At 44.1% G+C, this 19258-nt stretch overlaps 1 protein-coding gene across 4 annotated transcripts in view; it reads left to right on the top strand.

Moving 5' to 3' along the window:
• LOC116060878 (titin-like) overlaps positions 1-19258 on the top strand; it is a 280598-nt gene that overhangs the window by 142157 nt on the left and 119183 nt on the right. For all 4 annotated transcript variants that reach the window (XM_036003989.1, XM_036003988.1, XM_031314638.2 and 1 more), the window contains 18 exons: positions 840-954; positions 1330-1617; positions 1771-1922; positions 2460-2607; positions 3170-3347; positions 3456-3577; positions 4568-4855; positions 6487-6783; positions 7000-7186; positions 8432-8547; positions 9549-9848; positions 10669-10968; positions 12198-12303; positions 13091-13287; positions 13921-14229; positions 15455-15733; positions 16931-17230; positions 18540-18842. In XM_036003989.1, coding sequence (XP_035859882.1) covers positions 840-954; positions 1330-1617; positions 1771-1922; positions 2460-2607; positions 3170-3347; positions 3456-3577; positions 4568-4855; positions 6487-6783; positions 7000-7186; positions 8432-8547; positions 9549-9848; positions 10669-10968; positions 12198-12303; positions 13091-13287; positions 13921-14229; positions 15455-15733; positions 16931-17230; positions 18540-18842 — 3985 coding nt within the window. The remainder of the gene's footprint in view (positions 1-839; positions 955-1329; positions 1618-1770; positions 1923-2459; positions 2608-3169; positions 3348-3455; positions 3578-4567; positions 4856-6486; positions 6784-6999; positions 7187-8431; positions 8548-9548; positions 9849-10668; positions 10969-12197; positions 12304-13090; positions 13288-13920; positions 14230-15454; positions 15734-16930; positions 17231-18539; positions 18843-19258) is intronic.

Raw genomic sequence — 19258 nt, 5'->3', positions numbered from 1 at the left:
CCAGGATGACATTACCAGAGGATGTCTTTGTGACAATGACAACTTGACATAATGTCATCCTGGTTAATGTCAAGTTGTCTTAATAAGGGCACTCCACAGAAATGTAATGTCAAGTCGTCATGACCAAGACATCTTCTGGTAATATCATCCTGGTTAATGTCAAGTTGTCATTAAAAAGACATCCCTAACAACTTTAATATCAACTTGTCATGACCAAGACAACTTCTGGTAAAGTCACTTTTGATTAATGTCAACTTTTGACCACATTTAATAACTTGGAAAACAAAAGTAACGTCTCAAAATAAATAATATAGGGGTGTCATTATTAAGCCTGGGCTTTCGGTGTGCGATGGCACTTCTTAAAACATGTAGCCCAGGCTTTATAATGACACCCCTATATTATTTTATTTTAATTATAAACATCTAATAATATAATAAAATGTTCATGTCAACTTGTCAGGACCAAGACAACTTCTGGTAATGTCACTTTGATTAATGTCAAGTTGTCATAATCAAGACATCCCAAACAATGTCAACTTGTCATGACAATGACCGAATGACACTTAATGGCAGAAGTCATAAACATTCATGACTTGTTTATAACGTTTATGACACGTTTATGACAGTGTCGTGTCATAGTTATGACAGTGTCATGGCACGATTATGTCGATACCTTCAAGTAAAGTGTTACCAACATTTACACAGAGAAAATAGATTTTCTATCGCAGTTTCGTCTCCAGACGGAGTTTATCTTCGACAGAGTTTGTCTTTTCTGTTTTATGAAGTTGTATTTCGCATTATCATCTTTTTTATCCTTAATCCTTTGTTGTTGTCTCCAGGTGTCCGGTCTGAAGCCCGGTCAGAAGTACCTCTACAGAGTCTGTGCCGAGAACGCCGCTGGCGTCTCTGATCCAACGGAGCAACTCGGACCTCTGCTCGCAGACGACCCTCACGGTACGAGACCAACCGTAGAATCATCTCCCGAAACGACAACAAGAGTCTTAAATTCACCTACTTTAGGGCTGTCAAGCAATTTAAATATAAAATCATGATTAATCACATGATTGTCCAAAGTTAAGTCCCGATTAATCGCAAATGAATTTCACATTTTTGTCTGTTTTTAAAGGGAGATTGATCAAGTTTTTAATGCTCTTAACATCAACATAGAAGCGGGCAAATAATCTTGCTTTATGTAAATGTTAATATTATTGTCCGGCTGTGTCAGTTGCAAACTCTCTGGGGTTAAAAGGAATTTGTGTTAACCTGTTAATATCTGTACCTATATATACCTGTCAGTGACTCAAACTAAACATCTGTCTCTCTTGTCAGTGGGTCCGACCTTTGACCTGAGCGGCTTCAGGAACGGTCTGGAAGTAATCGTCCCGCAGCCTCTCACCATCAGAGTCCCGATCACCGGGTACCCGACGCCCGTTGCCAAGTGGAGCTTCGGAGAGAAGGCGCTGAGCACCACCGACGAGCGCGTCTCCATGGTGACCAAGCCCACGTACACGGAGCTGACGGTGGCGCCGAGCGTGCGCCCAGACAAAGGCACCTACACGCTGCAGCTGGAGAACGACGTGTCGTCCATCTCTGGAGACATCGAAGTCAACGTCATCGGTAACAAGGAGTTCTCTGGGATTTAGAAAAGCATTTCATAATAATTTCAAAAAGACTTGTTGTAATTTAAAGATTTTTGTCAACCAAACAAACATTTGCAGGTTTTTTCGTCCATGCTCTACTTTTAATGTATTGTTTCTTGTATTTTCCCAGCATGCCCCAGTGCTCCCAAAGACTTTAAGGTGGCCGAGGTGACCCGACACCACGTCCACCTGATGTGGGAGGCGCCAGAGCACGACGGAGGAAGTCCAGTCACACACTTCCAGATCGAGAAGAGAGAAGTGTCCCGCAAGACCTGGGCCAAGGTACAGCGCAGTGTTCACTGTGTAGTCTTTTACAACCTTTAGGGCGTACTCACACTTGGTCCAGTTGCCTCGAACCGTGCCCAAGCACTATTGTCCCCACTCCCCCGCTGGCCTGCACTCACACTGCAATAAAACAATCAGGGCCAGAGCACACTTACAACATTACATTGCAGGACTCGCAGCCTACAATTCCCGTTAATCTGTAAGGTAAGAACCAGACCTGGGCGCGTTTAGCGATCACACTGATGCATACCATGCCCGAGTCCAACCGAACTATGCCTTGGCCCGTCTCTTTCAAGCAGGCCCAGGCACAAATAAGCGTGCCCCAGCACCGATAAGCGTACAGTGCCCGGGCACGGCATGGAACGATCACACTAGTCAAACAAACTGGACTTTGGGGTCAAACATTCTCCGCCACGGTTTAACTGGGCCAAGTGTGAGTACGCCCTTACAGGCGGAAAGTGTTCAGACACAAAGTGAACTCAAACTGCCAACCCTAGCTTTATTCATCACTATATTGATGTTGTTTTTGTCCAGGTGGCTACCGGCGTCCTGGACCTGGAGCACACTGTCACAGACGTGCTTGAAGGAAAGGAGTATCTGTTTAGCGTCACTGCCTGCAACAAGTGTGGACCCGGAGAGCCGGCATACATCGACGAGCCCGTCAACGTCTCCTCTCCCGCCAGTGAGTATTTATTCAGCCAAGTTACATCTACACTGCTACGTTTTGGTTTAAAAAGAAATATCTTCTGCTACGTTTCTCCCTCTCATTCCCCCTGCTCTGGCGTTCCCCCCTCTCATTCCCCCTGCTTTGGTGTTTCCTCCTCTCATTCCCCCTGCTCTGGCGTTCCCCCCTCTCATTCCCCCTGCTTTGGTGTTTCCCTCTCTCATTCCCCCTGCTCTGGCGTTTCCTCCTCTCATTCCCCCTGCTCTGGCGTTTCCTCCTCTCATTTCCCCTGCTCTAGTGTTTCCCCCTCTCATTCCCCCTGCTCTGGCATTTCCCCCTCTCATTCCCCCTACTCTGGTGTTTCCCCCTCTCATTCCCCCTGCTCAGGCGTTTCCGAGTCCCTAAACTGGAGAGATTTGGAAACACTTCTGACCCGTTTTGGTTTATAATCTGGGGGTTGTGTTTCAGTCTCAACGGCTGCAACGGAGACCTTTGGCAACACCGACACTGACACCAACGTTGGTGCACCGAGATCACTTTGGGCTAAAAACTCTGATCTCCGTTATGTCTTTTTCCCCAGCTGTACCTGATCCTCCCGAGAACCTGAAGTGGCGTGATAAGAGCGGCAAGACCATCTTCCTGTTCTGGGAGCCCCCGAAGTACGATGGCGGTGCCCCGATCAAAGGCTACGTGGTGGACAAGTGTCAGCGTGGCACCGACAAGTGGGAGCCCTGCGGAGACCCCATCCCTGAGCTGAAGTAAGAATAAACCGTCCTTCAAACTGTGTCCTTAGGACATTTGTGACTTGTGTCCTGTTGTATATTTTGGGACAGTCTTGTATAAAACTCCATGTTTTGTGCCGACAGGTTCCAGGTGACCGGCCTGATCGAGGGCCAGTGGTACGCCTACAGAATCAGAGCTTTCAACAAGCTGGGAGCCAGCCGACCGTGCAGAGCCACCGATGAAATCCAGGCCGTTGACGCCAGAGGTAAACATCCCCAAATATCCTGTATGTTCCCTGTAACACTTGTCTTTAAACCCTCCACAGAGGTTCCAGAGATCCTGTTTTGTTCTCTCTGACTCTTGTCTTTAAACCATAGACTGTATAATATTTATGGACAGCACATGTGTGACGTCACCCATTGGTTTGTGGAGATCTGCTATCCGTCGTCAAATTTGCCGTTACAGGCGCAGCCATCCTGGTTGTGGATGTGACGATTTTAGAGGAGAGGGAGGAGTGAGGGAGGAGCCACTCTACATTACACTACATTTCACTGGCAATCACATCATAGCCACGCCCGAAAACACCCCCTGCTTTATTGCCGATTTTAAAATCAACGAGACCATAATTCAAAAAACATCATTCTGTGTTGCAGAAGACTTAAAACTAGCGATTGAGACCATAAACTCATTATGAAAATGTTTACTGAGGTAATAAATCAAGTGAGAAGTAGGTCACTTTCTCATAGACTTCTACAGAAACCGACCTCCTTTTGCAACCGCATGTGTCGCCCCCTGCAGGAATTCAGAGAGAAAGCAGGTTTAAGGAGTCTCCCCCTGCAGGAATTCAGATAGAAAGCAGGTTTAAGGAGTCTCCCCCTGCAGGAATTCAGATAGAAAGCAGGTTTAAGGAGTCTCCCCCTGCAGGAATTCAGATAGAAAGCAGGTTTAAGGAGTCTCCCCCTGCTGGAATTCAGATAGAAAGCAGGTTTAAGGAGTCTCCCCCTGCTGGAATTCAGATAGAAAGCAGGTTTAAGGAGTCTCCCCCTGCTGGAATTCAGATAGAAAGCAGGTTTAAGGAGTCTCCCCCTGCTGGAATTCAGATAGAAAGCAGGTTTAAGGCTTCTGCATTTGCAGCACTTTGCCGAACCAGATGCGTTGTCCATTAATATTAACAGTCTATGGTTTAAACCCTCTACAGAGGCTCCACAGATCCTGTTTTGTTTTCCTCTGACTTTTGTTTCTAAACCCTCTACAGAGGCTCCAGAGATCCAGCTGGATGTGAAGCTGCTGGCCGGTCTGACGGCCCGGGCTGGCACAAAGATCGAGCTTCCAGCCGACGTCAAAGGGAAGCCCGACCCCCGCGTAAAGTGGACCAAGGCCGACCATGTGCTACGGGCCGACGACCGCATCACCATCGACACTCAGCCGGGACACTCCAAGCTGTCCATCGACAAGACGACCAGAGGCGACACGGCCACCTACATCATCGAGGCGGTTAACGCCTGCGGACGCGCCACCGCCACTACTGACGTCAACATTCTCGGTACAGATGTGTTTATTATCTAATCTATAAAACCTAAACTGTAGCCCAAACTGTAACTAGCTGTTACACTTAGCCACAACATCCAAACCAGTAACCGACACAATGAACTTCTTCTTCACTTACCAGAGCAGCACTTTTTTATTTTTTTATTTTATTTGTGTTGTTGCCACTCCTCAGAAGTTGAAATAGTTAGCTAACCGTAGAAATAGCTAAAAGTAGAAATAGCTAAAAGTTGAAATAGTTAGCTAACTGTAGAAAGAGCTAAAAGTAGAAATAGTTAGCTAAAAGTAGAAATAGCTAAAAGTTGAAATAGCTAACTGTACAAATAGCTAAAAGTTGAAATAGCTAACCGTAGAAATAGCTAAAAGTTGAAATAGCTAACCGTAGAAATAGCTAAAAGTTGAAATAGCTAACTGTAGAAATAGCTAAAAGTTGAAATAGCTAACCGTAAAGTAGTAGGAGCCTAGAAGGTTTGTAGTAGTGCGATTTCTGACCAAACCGACCTAAATATAACAGTTCAGTTGTATGAAGCAATTAACAAAATCCACTTTTATATGATGAATTGTGTTACACATTTGGAACATACATTGTGAGTTGATGAAGGGGTACGTGATTCATCTGACAGGGCTTTGGGCTTTTGGTTTAAGCAGCCAAGAAGCCTTCAAGTTAAAGTTACCTGTTAGCGTAAACAAACCATTCCAAACACATGCTTAGCCACCATGTTGTTGGATATGAAATCAAACAAACCATAAACACCGGCATGGGCGTCAGATTGGTTTGAAATGTGCTGGGAACAGAGACGCATTCAGAAGTACATTTCCAGAAGTGCTGGGTACAATGACTCATTCATTTTTTTTTTCTCTCTTTCACGCAGGTCATGTTTTGAAAGGCGCTGTCCTGTAGCTTACTAATGAATAAAAACGTGGTTTAATGTACGTAAACAATGATCAATGATTACCAAATTTCTCTCTCATATTGCTCCTCATAACCACTGAAAACTGTCAAAAAATCAAACCCAAAGTCAAATTATTATGGCCGTTATCTGACATTAAGCGTTTCTGCTTCACATTTTCAGCAGGGCAGCGGAGCAGCTGTGGGTTGACTCCCCACGGTTCTCACGGGCTTTATAAGTCCTTGGTTAGATTTTTTGACAGTTTTCTTTTTTTCTGTCAGTTAAGTGTTCATTACAAGATATGGCCATGAGAAATTTGGTGATCATTGATCGTTGTTTAGGTACATTAAACCACGTTAAGCTTTTTTTCACGTTAAGCAGAATGTTCCGACAGGCAGTGTAGTGAACAGAGGAGCATGCAGCCAGCGCAGCAGCAGAGCGGCTGTGTCTGCAGAATCTGCAGACTTCAGCAGTGATCCAGAATGAAAATCTGCAGAATTTAGCGGACAGCTTTAAGTGGAGATGTGTTATTTAAATTTTGTTTTAATTAGTTTAAAATCTGCTGGAAATTCTGCGTCCGCAGACTCCGTGTGTTATAAAAATCAAATTCAGCGTTTTCAGCATATTTTACATCCTGCCTCTTTAGAAATGAGAGTCAAAGTGTTATTTTCCTGACACGTAACCAGCCTGAACGAATATGAAATGAGTGATTTTTCATTTTGCATCCTGTCCTCTTCAGATAAACCCGGTCCTCCGGCTGCTTTCGACATCTCTGAGGTCACCAACGAGTCGTGCTTCATGGCGTGGAACCCTCCGAGGGACGACGGCGGCTCGCCCATCACCAACTACATTGTGGAGAGCCGGCTATTGGACAAAGAGGAGTGGGTGAAGCTGTCGGCCACCGTCAAACACACCACGTTCAAAGCCTGCAAGCTCACTGCTCTGAAGGAGTACGTGTTCAGGATCAGCGCTGAGAACCAGTACGGCATCGGCGAGCCCGCAGAACACGTGCCCATCATCGCTAAGTATTCCTTCGGTACGTTGGTTTCCACCACAGTCTCACTTTCTATCAACTACGGTTCCTTCAAAGACAGAAAGAATGAACTCTCTAGCTGTTATTGTTTTTATTTTAGAGCCATTTAAACAGGATCATATGAACAACAATATCCTCCGTTCTCTGAGGGTTAACAATTGTATGTATGGGTATGAAACATAAATATCCCATAATAAATGTCTCTTCCGTCTGTGCCAGATCCTCCCGGCCCTCCAACCAGAGTCACGCCCTCCGACATCGCCAAGGATGCTGTAACTCTGACATGGTTCGAGCCGGACGAGGACGGTGGCAGTCCCATCACCGGGTACTGGATCGAGAAGTTCGACCGGGAAGCTGACAAGTGGATCAGATGCAACAAACTGCCCGTCAGAGACGCAACATTCAGGTACAAAACCACAAACTGCCCAACAAAGACACAACGTTTTGGTACAAAACCACAAACTGCCCAACAAAGACACAACGCTTAGGTACAAAACCACAAACTGCCCAACAAAGACACAACATTTTGGTACAAAACCACAAACTGCCCAACAAAGACACAACATTTTGGTACAAAACCACAAACTGCCCAACAAAAACACAACGTTTTGGTACAAAACCACAAACTGCCCAACAAAGACACAATGTTTAGGTACAAAACCACAAACTGCCCAACAAAGACACAACATTTTGGTACAAAACCACAAACTGCCCAACAAAGACACAACATTTTGGTACAAAACCACAAACTGCCCAACAAAAACACAACGTTTTGGTACAAAACCACAAACTGCCCAACAAAGACACAATGTTTAGGTACAAAACCACAAACTTCCCAACAAAGACACAACATTTAGGTACAAAACCACAAACTGCCCAACGAAGACACAACGTTTAGGTACAAAACCACAAACTGCCCAACCAAGACACTACATTCAGGTACCAAACCACAAACTGCCCAACAAAGACACAACGTTTAGTTACAAAATCATAGCCGTGAAAGACGGAAGATATGCGTGTATATACGTATGAGATAGACTTGGAAGATACTTACTTTAGGGCTGTCAATCGATTAAAACATTATAATAAACCCAAATTATGCCAACCATCCTCTAGCAGACTGTGAAAAGTGAAAGTTTGAGTGCAGTTTCTCAGTGAACCTATGAATAAGAAGATAGCAGTTGAAGATGTATGAATTTGTGTCAAATTTATCTGTTTGTTTGAATGGGAAAACATGTCGCAAAAAACATTGAATTTTTGGGAAATTATGAAAGTTTCGAATGAGTAAAGTCATAGCTGGTCGTTCCTAATCGAGATCAGTATTTAGATGTTTGAATGAAGTTTTTACGTGGGAAAATGGGGAAGAAGTTACAGTTTGAAGAAAGGGCCACACTCTGAAATCACACATGTTAAGACTAGAATACTTTGCAAAGACTAAAGTGTGACACCAAGACAATCATGTCACATCTAACATTAAAGAATATCTTAATATGTAAGATCCCCAGTCTTTATATAAGTTTTTAATGCTCTTATCAACATGGAAGCAACGTTCTTGTCGAGAGGCATTAAAAGGAATTTTGACAGAATTTTGACAGCCCTATTTTATGTGAATGAAATGTGTTGAATGTTTGTTTCCTGTGTGTGTTTCCAGGGTGAAGGGACTTACCACCAAGATGAAGTACAGCTTCCGTGTTCTGGCGGAGAATCTGGCCGGACCTGGAAAACCCAGCGTGGAGACGGATCCCGTCCTCATCAAAGATCCCATCGGTACGTCACACGTCCATCAGACATTACTTTAATTAAGTTGGAAACCTAAAGATTACACGTTAATTACTTAAAGCTCCATTGTGTAATGTTTTGAGTTGATTCTTAGCAAAAACCCCTTTGTTCTCTCACAAATATGTGCTCATTCATGTGTAATTACTTCCACCAACTTATCAAAGTATTCTCGTAAGCGTAGAATCTGACATTCAGAATCATTCAGAATACATACGAGCGACTCGCTCGAATGACGACCGCCATGTAGCGCCTCCATCTTTAAAATACATTAGCCAAAGAGGGACATACCTCCGCCTTTCGCGCTTTTACACTCAGTGGCACCGTGACGAATGCCAGCTGGGGATTACTCGCGACTGCCGGCAGATTTGAAAGCCTGTTGAAGATGGAGGATCACACCTATTCTCTAGGACATGTAACGGAGTCGCCAAGGAAGCAAAAAAGAGAATTAAACGCGACAGGCAAAGCAATAAGACCAAAGTTAATATTGGAGTGGCTTTTCCAAGATGGAAAGAGCTAATAAGGAGCAAGTATGAAATGGTACCAAAATAAGGAAAACGTAAAACTATTATTACACTGGAAGGAACACTCACGGACAAAGTCGTACTTCTTGGAATAATACGGCCACCGTAGGAGTTAGAACGCGCTTGGAATGGGAGGGGCTTGAAAGTAATATTCAGTTGGATGTCATATACAATTTCACTGCTAGATGGGAGAAATTCTTACACACATGAGAGGTATAGACTCTTCCTACAAACCAAAAATCAGGGCTTTTTAATAAACCTGACACATCATTTTAATTCGTAACTTTTCATTCTTGTCCTTAAATGTACTCTTTCTGGCTTATTTGAATGATTTTAATGTTTTTTTATCATACTTACACGGACACACACACATACACACACACACACACACATTGATTGTGATTATATTTTGAAGTTGCTTTTTTTATAAATTCTGCTGTACGAATAAAGTTGCCTCGCCTTCTGCAGATCCTCCGTGGGCTCCCGGTAAACCCGTCATCAGGGATGTTGGTAAGACGACGGTGCAGCTGGCGTGGACGCGGCCAGAGCACGACGGCGGCGCCAAAATCGAAGGCTACATCGTGGAGTTCCAGAAGACGGGCAGCGAGGAATGGATCCGCATCGCCGAGGACGTCCCGCAGACGGAGACGCCGCTGACGGGCCTGATTGAGAAGCAGGAGTACTCGTTCAGGGTCAAAGCCGTCAACAAGGCGGGCCAGAGCGAGCCCAGCGAGCCCAGCCAGCCAATTGTCTGCAAGGAGAGGCTGTGTGAGTAACACACAACGGGCCATTTATCTAAACTAACTTCTATATAACGAAATAATAACATAAAGCCCAGCCAGCCAATCGTCTGCAAGGAGAGATTCTGTTCCCACAGCCCTATGTTCCCACAATTCTAAGATTTTATTTTTCACTGACAATTAGGCCCTATGTTCCCACAGTTCCCACATTTCTAAGATTGTTTTCCAAAATTAGGCCCCATGTTTCCACAATACAAGACCTAATTTTGAAAATGTCCTAGAAATGTGGGAACATAGGGCCTAATTTTAAGAAAAATCTTAGAAATGTGAGACCACTGGGCTGTGGGACCATAGGGCTGTGGGACCATAGGGCTGTGGGAACATAGGGCTGTGGGAACATAGGGCTGTGGGACCATAGGGCTGTGGGAACATAGGGCTGTGGGAACATAGGATTGTGGGAACATAGGGCTGTGAGACCACAGGGCTGTAACCAGTCAGGATCTGGTGAGAGAAATAGGCCTTTTGTGTACGTAGAAAAAGTCTTAGCTCTTTGAGTTCAGCTTATGAAGAATGGGGGCAAAAACAAAAATGTTGCGTTTATAATTTTAATAATATTGCTCTCTCTCTCTGTGTAACATCTGTTCACCTTCATCCTGTTTGTGTTGGGAAACTTGTACTCAACAAAACAATCTAACTACAGAATATCTGGATTTTTAATCAAAGTTTAACGAAACTGCTGAACAACGGCGGAGCCAGAAGTTGTAAACTAAAGGCTAAAACTTGCTTTACATGTTTGGGTTTTCGCCTGTCTTTGATTCCCTTTTCTCCTCCTTCTCCCTGTTCCCCAGTTCCTCCGTCTGCGCCCCAGTGGCTAGAGGTTTCCAACATCACGAAGATCGACGCGGCGCTCAAGTGGCAGGAGCCTAGCAGCGACGGGGGCTCGCCCATCACCAACTACGTGGTGGAGAAGCGTGACGTGCGCCGGAAGGCATGGCAGAGCGTGGACACCACGGTGAAGGAGCTGAAGTACACGGTGACTCCGCTCAACGAGGGATCACTCTACGTGTTCCGCGTCGCCGCCGAGAACGCCGCAGGGATGGGCGAGTTCTGCGAGCTGGAGGATGCCGTGCTCGCCAAAGACACTTTCAGTAAGTCGGCAGCAGTCACTTTTAGAATCTAGTCGGTGTTGATCAGGGGCGGAGCCACACCGTAACGTAAAGATATATATATAACTTTTGATGTTTGTTGCTTCTTCTGTTTTTTCACGGTTTATTTGGGGGGTTACAGCAGGTATATGACCTATTTTTCAAGATATTTGATAGTGCCTAAAAACCTGTATATCATTTTAGGGAAAACCTGATAATTTTCTTTATTTTTTTGTGACATTTTTGCAGTTTTTTCAACCGTTTTTGTCTTTTTTTCCAGCATTTTATTTTTTTATTTTAAAATTTTTGTCACTTTTTCAAGTTTTTGGGCAGGTTTTTTATCTTTAAACTTCTGTTTGCTCATGTCGACAGACGCCCCTAGCGTTTGCCTGTACAGCCATGGGCCCAAAAGTCTTCTGGGTGTTATGTATTGTCATTTTAACGACCCTGCAGAGAGTTCTTGTGTATATTGATGTTTGTGTAAGTTTAGTTTAGTTCATTAGTTTATTTGTCAGGGACCATGCACAGCTCAGGCCCTGTACCAGAGTTAGGGCCCTGACACACCAACCAGGCGGGCCGACCGTCGGCAGTAAAGCCAGTCGGACTGATCAGTCGGGTCCCGAGGTCCAAAAAGTTCCTCAGAACACACTGAGGAGACGCCGACTTGAGCATACGCTCTGCACGTGCGCAAAACATAATACGTCTCCATAGCAGCAGGCGGCGCTGCTCTGTATTGTTTCCATTAACAGTCTGATTATTTACCAGAAAATGAGAACCGGCAGCTGATTGGACGAACGCGTCACGTGGTTCTTTTTTCTCCGGAAATTCACAGCCAGACTGTCATGGCGGCTCGTTCAGAATACGATCTCATATTGGACTAAAATAGTTCACCGAAACGTGTTTCTGAAAACATTTTAAGAGAGAAATTGGCCGTGCAGTTGCTGAATCTGTCTTCATTTCAGATCAACAAAGGTCAGTTTAAAAGATTTTACTCAGATTTTGAGAGGCTCATCCGCTCCCCATTTCATGAGTCCCGACTGCCCTGTCTCTGACTGAACATGTCAGGTCGGCCCAAATGAAGGCTGACGGCTCCTCGGACGGCCGACGGCACGGGACACACCGACCAGACTCGAGTCACCGACCTCGCCAGACGGCCCGACGCCCGATTATCAGGCTGGTGTGTCTTCTCTCTTAGCTATACAGCTAATTTACATCTGTGTTTGTGTGTTCAGCGACCCCTGGGCCCCCCTACGCTCTGACGGTGGTGGAGGTCACCAAGAGACACGTGGAGCTGAAGTGGGAAGCTCCCAAGAGCAACGGAGGAAGACCCATCACCAAGTAGGACCACACCCCCGCTCACGGCTTCCATCAGAGTGCAGAATAAATGAGATGAGATGAGAGGATACGTGAGAGAACCACTTTGGTTCCCTGGGAGAGATTTATGATGGTTTTTGACTCTGAACGTTTGTGTTGACATTTTTTCAACGGTTTTTTTTCAACATTTTTGTCGCCTTTTTGCACGTTTTTATTGTTTTTTTAGGCATTTTCCCGACGTTATTCGGCGCTTATGGGACCTTTTTTATATGTTTTTTGTCATGTTTGTCAACGTTTGTGTTGACATTTTTTCAACGTCTTTTTCGATGTTTTTTGTCGCTTTTTTGTTGCTTTTGTGAACGAGAAAACAGAGGCAGAATTCTAAGTTTTTGGTTTTTGTCTTGAAACTTGAAGAAAAACTCAATTTTTAAGTCTTTTTTATTGAGGTTTTTTTCCGACGTTTTTTGTCATTTTTGTGGCGTTTTTGTGCATGTTTTTTCCGACTTTTTGGTCAAAGTTTTTGGGAAAACAAATTCGGAACTGGCAAATTTTGTTTGCGCCTTTTTCAGCGTTTTGTCATTTTTTTGGCGCTTTTTTGGCGTTCTTGTTGACGTTTTTCCAGATGATATTTTTTACGTTTATTTTTTACATTTTCCAATGTTTTTTGTCGCCTTTTTAACAAAAGTTTTAGGTGGCTGTTTGTGATGTTTTTTGTCGCATTATTCATATTTTTATTTACGTTGCTTCATGTTTGATCTTTGCTTTAAACTGTTGGACATTTGATAAAACCCGATGATGTGTTGCCTCGCAGGTACGTGATAGAGAAGAAGGAGAAGCTGGGAACTCGCTGGCTGAAGTGCTGCAAGACTCCGGACAAACAGACGCAGTTCAAGGTGACGGATGTGGACGAAGGGTCTGAGGTGCAGTTCCAGGTCCGAGCCGAGAACGAAGCCGGAGTCGGAGATCCCAGCGAACCCACCGAGATCCTCACCGTCGAGGACGCAACCAGTAAGAGAGCGCCGCGTAGATATTATATTATCATTATAAAATATTCGACGCAGACGGAGGGAGTTGTTCCTGTGACTTTCTGTGGATCAATTAGTACAAAAACATAGTTTTTCAGTTCATTTATTTTCCATAACATATCGTCTTGCAGACTAACGACAAAATATCTTGTTAACTTGTGAAAATAGTGGATCATTTTAAGGATTCAGTCTATATCTAGAGCCACATAGATATTAAATCATTATTATAAAATACTTGTAGCAGACGCAGACGCAGGGAGTTGTTCCTGTGACTTTCTGTGGATCATTGTAGGTCATTTTTAAGGAGAGACACTCGTACAAAATCATAGTTTTTCAGTTCATTTGCAGACTAACAAAAAATATCTTGTGAACTTGTGAAAATTGCTTCTAATTTCTAGTTTCTGTGGATCATTTTTAAGGAGAGACATCATTATTCAGTCTATTTATCTTCCATAACTTGTCTTCTTTCAGACGAGGGGAGAGAAAACATTCATTTACTCCACTTTGTCTTTTTGTGTCTGTAGATTTCTCCTAAATTCCCTAAAAGTTAGCATTACATAATGCCTCATTTGCATATTTAAACAGACGTAACCTGAGCTCCGTCCTCTCTTTCCAGGCGCTCCCTCTCCCCCTCTGGAAGTTTCGGTCCCGGACGCCAGCCGGCAGCACATCAACGTCTGCTGGAAGCCTCCGGCTAAAGATGGCGGTTCGCCGATCACGGGCTACCACGTGGAGGTGGCAGAGGCGCGGCCGGAGCTCAAGTGGCTGCGCGTCAACAACAGACCCGTCAAAGAGCTCAAGTTCAGGATCGAGGACGGCATCAAACCGGAGAAGAAGTACGTCATCAGGGTCCGGGCCATCAACGCTGTCGGCGTTAGCGATCCCTCCGAGATCTCGGACAAAGTCTTCACCAAGGATCCCGACTGTAAGCAAAGACACAAATCACTTTTAAACACGTCAAGTCAACTTTATGTCAATTCTGCAATATGTGCCAGACATATACAGAGAACATATGTTTCTCTCCGAGCCACGGTACAAGTATAATATATACAAATATAGATAAAAAAGATAAGTAATATGTACAATACTGTTGGATAGAGATAGATGGAGATACTTTATTTATCCTGAAGGAAATTATGGTGTCCAATAGCTTACATTACATTACAATACATTACAATACATTACATTACATTACAATACATTACATTACATTACAATACATTACAATACATTACATTACAATACATTACATTACATTACATTACAATACATTACATTACATTACAATACATTACATTACATTACATTACAATACATTACAATACATTACATTACAATACATTACATTACATTACATTACAATACATTACATTACATTACATTACATTACAATACATTACATTACAATACATTACATTACATTACAATACATTACATTACAATACATTACATTACATTACAATACATTACAATACATTACATTACAATACATTACAATACATTACATTACATTACATTACAATACATTACATTACAATACATTACAATACATTACATTACATTACAATACATTACATTACATTACAATACATTACAATACATTACATTACAATACATTACAATACATTACATTACATTACAATACATTACATTACATTACAATACATTACAATACATTACATTACATTACAATACATTACATTACATTACAATACATTACATGACATTACATTACATTACATTATTATATTTTATATATATATATATATATATATATATATATATATATATATATATATATATATATATATTATATAGATAAAGGTCTATCTCTGTAGGGATCCATCCCATAATGTTGTCAGACTCTTAGAATAATAATCTGAGTCTGTCAGCAGCAACAACAGAACTTTTAGTGACTCTAACTGCTGCTGAACATTAGTCCTGTAGGGTTACATTACAGCTTGGTTCTGGTTTAATACTGGACCAGTTTCAGAGACTGTCGTCCACATCAGACACTCAGACACACAAAACATAGAAAAATAGGGTCCATGTTAAAGAAAACAAAGTTACCCTTTAAGAATTTAAAAGAAAAGTTAATTAAAACCCTGATAATTAACCCTGAATATGACCGCTCTGTCTCTGGTCCCAAGGCGCTCCCACCATGGATCTGGAGGCGAAGGACGTGATTGTGGTAGAAGGCGAGAAGCTGCACCTGAACATCCCCTACCGGGCCATCCCGACGCCCAAGATGGTTTGGCAGAAGGACGCGGTGGAGTGCAAGGCGGACGAGCGCCTGTCGCTGACGGTGGAGATGAACAGCGCTCATCTGGAGCTGCTCAAGTGCAAACGTGCCGATGCCGGCGCCTATGCCATCACGCTGGAGAACAGCCTGGGGAAAGCCACTGGCACGGTCAACGTCAAAGTCATCGGTACGTTATCCTTCATATAACTGAGCTGTTAATTTCATACGTCACTGAAATCGCTAAAAAAAAAGTCTATCTTCCATAACTTGTCTTCTTTCAGACGAGGGGAGAGAAAACATTCATTTACTCCACTTTGTCTTTTTGTGTCTGTAGATTTCTCCTAAATTCCCTAAAAGTTAGCATTACATAATGCCTCATTTGCATATTTAAACAGACGTAACCTGAGCTCCGTCCTCTCTCTCCAAAGACGGTCTCACGGCAGTTTGTGAAATGGTCACGTTATTTTTAATCTATTGATTTGTGTACACGGACATGATTATCTTGTTTATTTCGTGTTGCTGAGAACTTAATGTATTCGTGCTGGTCGGCACGTAATGGGAAGCATCTATAAGGAGGTTGGGTTTCGGAAAAGAAGAACGGGGAAACATCACGCCACACACCGGAACATGAGCCGTGGTCTCCGGGGTGAAAAGTCCTGGTTGTTTGACCCATCCACCCCCCCGACCAACCTCCCTACGCGGATTTTCGGCTTCTCATACTACTCGCTACCGTAGTCGTGCTGTGATCACGAAACATGCTTGCAGTTTAAATACATTACTTTAAATATCGTCCTCACCAACACCAAAAAAACGAGAAAAACAAGAAAAACGTGTCCTTATATATATATATATATATATATACACACTTTATATTTATCCGAGGTGCAGTAATAATGCTTTCTTATAAAACCAGTCCCAACGATGGTCCACCCTCTGACACACAGCGCAGTAAAAAGCCCATAGTTATCAATGCGCGGAAAGATGGATTCCTGATTCCTGATTGGTTTGTCTGTCTCTGGGGGCGGGTCTTACAAACATACTTTAGTTTGCTTGACACATTTTGGGCAAATCTTTGGCGAGAAATCTACAGTAGACACGGTAGACCTCAGTGTTTCTGAAAAAGCTGCCTGTAGCCGTGCTGTTACGTTACTTTCTCTGCATGTTCAAGACTAAAAATCCTTTATTAATCCCACAAATTCACAATGTTGCAGCAGCAAAGTATTAGAGAAGAGTCCCGCGCACTGACCGGACAGGAATTTACCTGATGAAGGTCTAAGACCGAAACGTTAGAATAGAATAGAATAGAATAAACCAGTCTAAATCATGTGTATTTCCCCAGAAACTGTTCCTCTGACATGCTTCTCTTCCTCCCTGAATGCTGCAGGACTCCCCGGTCCGTGTAAAGACATGACTTCTGGTGACGTCACCAAGAACTCGTGCAGGATCAGCTGGGAAGCCCCGGAGGACGACGGCGGCACGCCCATCCTCAGCTACACGCTGGAGCGCCGCGAGGCCTCCAAGAAGACCTACGTCCCCGTCATGTCGGGGGAGAACGTCCTGACCTACAACGTCAAAGACCTGTACATCAACTGCGAGTACAACTTCAGAATAAAAGCCCTGAACGCGGTCGGAGCCGGAGTTTACCTGGACCTACGCAACTCCGTCATCACAGAGGAAGTCAAACGTGAGTCAATAACTTCTCGAGTTCATCTGTTATATTGTGAACATGTTAGCCAGGGCCATTGGGCTGCAGCGGTGGTTCTCAAGCTTTTTTCAGTAATGTTCCCCCTTTGAACAGTTTTTTTTAGCCATGTACCCGCTAAAAGTCTCTATAAAGAGGAAGAATACAGCGCTGACAGTGATAGATTTTACTACTAAACAACAGACTTGGACCTGGAAAATGTTTAAATGCTGATGGAAAAACGAGACAAAACTTGGAAAAAGACAGAAGTAAGGCAAGAATAGGTTAAAATAGTTATAAAATCTTCGAAAAAACCACAGTAGAAAGAAGGAAGGCAACACTAGGGCGACAAAAGGGAGAACAAATTCCGAAAAGTGACAAAAACCTTGAAGAAAAGAAAGACAGTAGAAAAAAGTAATGAAGAAAGGCAAGAACAGGTCAAAACTAACGACAAAACCTTCAAAAAAAGGAGACAAACATCAAAAACAGAGACAAAAACTTGGAAAAAAGCCACAGTAGAAGTAACTCCAGCCTTCTAACTGAAAAACATTTAGCAAAATATCTCACCTACCCCCTGCAGTCCTCCAGAGTACCTCTAGGGGGACACGGACCCCCTGCAGTCCTCCAGAGTACCTCTAGGGGGACACGTACCCCCTGCAGTTCTCCAGAGTACCCCTAGGGGGACACGTACCCCCTGCAGTCCTCCAGAGTACCCCTAGGGGGACATGTACCCCCTGCAGTTCTCCAGAGTACCTCTAGGGGGACACGTACCCCCTGCAGTCCTCCAGAGTACCTCTAGGGGGACACGTACCCCCTGCAGTCCTCCAGAGTACCTCTAGGGGGACACGTACCCCCTGCAGTTCTCCAGAGTACCCCTAGGAGGACACGTACCCCCTGCAGTCCTCCAGAGTACCCCTAGGGGGACACGTACCCCCTGCAGTTCTCCAGAGTACGTCTAGGGGGACACGTACCCCCTGCAGTCCTCCAGAGTACCCCTAGGGGGACACGTACCCCCTGCAGTTCTCCAGAGAAGCCCCATTTCCAGAAATCTGGTTTTAAACCTGCAAACTTCCTCTTGTAATTGCTTTACATAATTATACTTTCTTTTGCATCCTTATTATCCTAATTTATTCATCAAATCAGTTTTCCAATCCAGGAAGTTGTAGTGTCTTTGGATTATTCTCCTGACGGTGTTTTCTGAGTTGTTCTCTGTCTCGTGATTATCCACCTAACGGTCTCTGGAGTTTAAATAAAGGTGAAATGGATAAACTGCTCCGTGATTGACATTCTGTTGTTGTTCTGAACTCTGCAGAGAAACCGGACCCGCCCATCCAGGTGGAGGCTCTGGACCCGACGTCCAAGTCGATCCGGGTCAGCTGGAAGGCGCCGGACTCGGACGGCGGCTGTCCCATCCAGGGCTACATCGTGGAGAAGATGGAGAAGGACGGCGAGCGCTACGAGCGCGTCACGCCCAGCCTGGTGCCAGGGTTCTCCTTCGTGGTCACCGGGCTGACGGAGGACACGGAGTACCAGTTCAGAGTCCGGGCGGAGAACGCCGCCGGAGTCAGCGAGCCGTCCCGCAGCACGCCGCTCGTCAAGGCTGCAGACCCCGTCGGTAAGAAACGCCACAAACACTCCTGCAGTCAGGCGTCTGTCGTTTACACATGGAGAAGTACTTCATTCAACAAAATCCTTTCTTGTCCTGAGGAAAACACAGTCATATAGGGTCCTACCCTGCACCGGCCCAGCGCAAAGCCCGACCTAGGTGTCTTTGTTAGTTTAAGACCAACCCAGTTGTCAGTTTCCCGTCGAGCAAATGCACCTGCACCCATCTGTGGCCCATGGGCAGGTGCATTCTGGGTGTGCTGGTCTTACAGGGAGGTGTGTTCAGGTGCATTCTGGGAGTATTGCTATCTTGAGGCAGCAGGAAGTGATGGCACCATTGACCAACAACAACCTGGTCTAAAGTCAATAACACAGCATTTCATTGTTATTTTAACAGAGCATTAGTAAAATGATCCTAGGCTCGTG

This window comes from Sander lucioperca, chromosome 8 (genome assembly GCF_008315115.2).
Source record: "Sander lucioperca isolate FBNREF2018 chromosome 8, SLUC_FBN_1.2, whole genome shotgun sequence".
Classification (NCBI taxonomy): domain Eukaryota; kingdom Metazoa; phylum Chordata; class Actinopteri; order Perciformes; family Percidae; genus Sander; species Sander lucioperca.
This window is presented reverse-complemented; position numbering and strand designations above follow the sequence as displayed.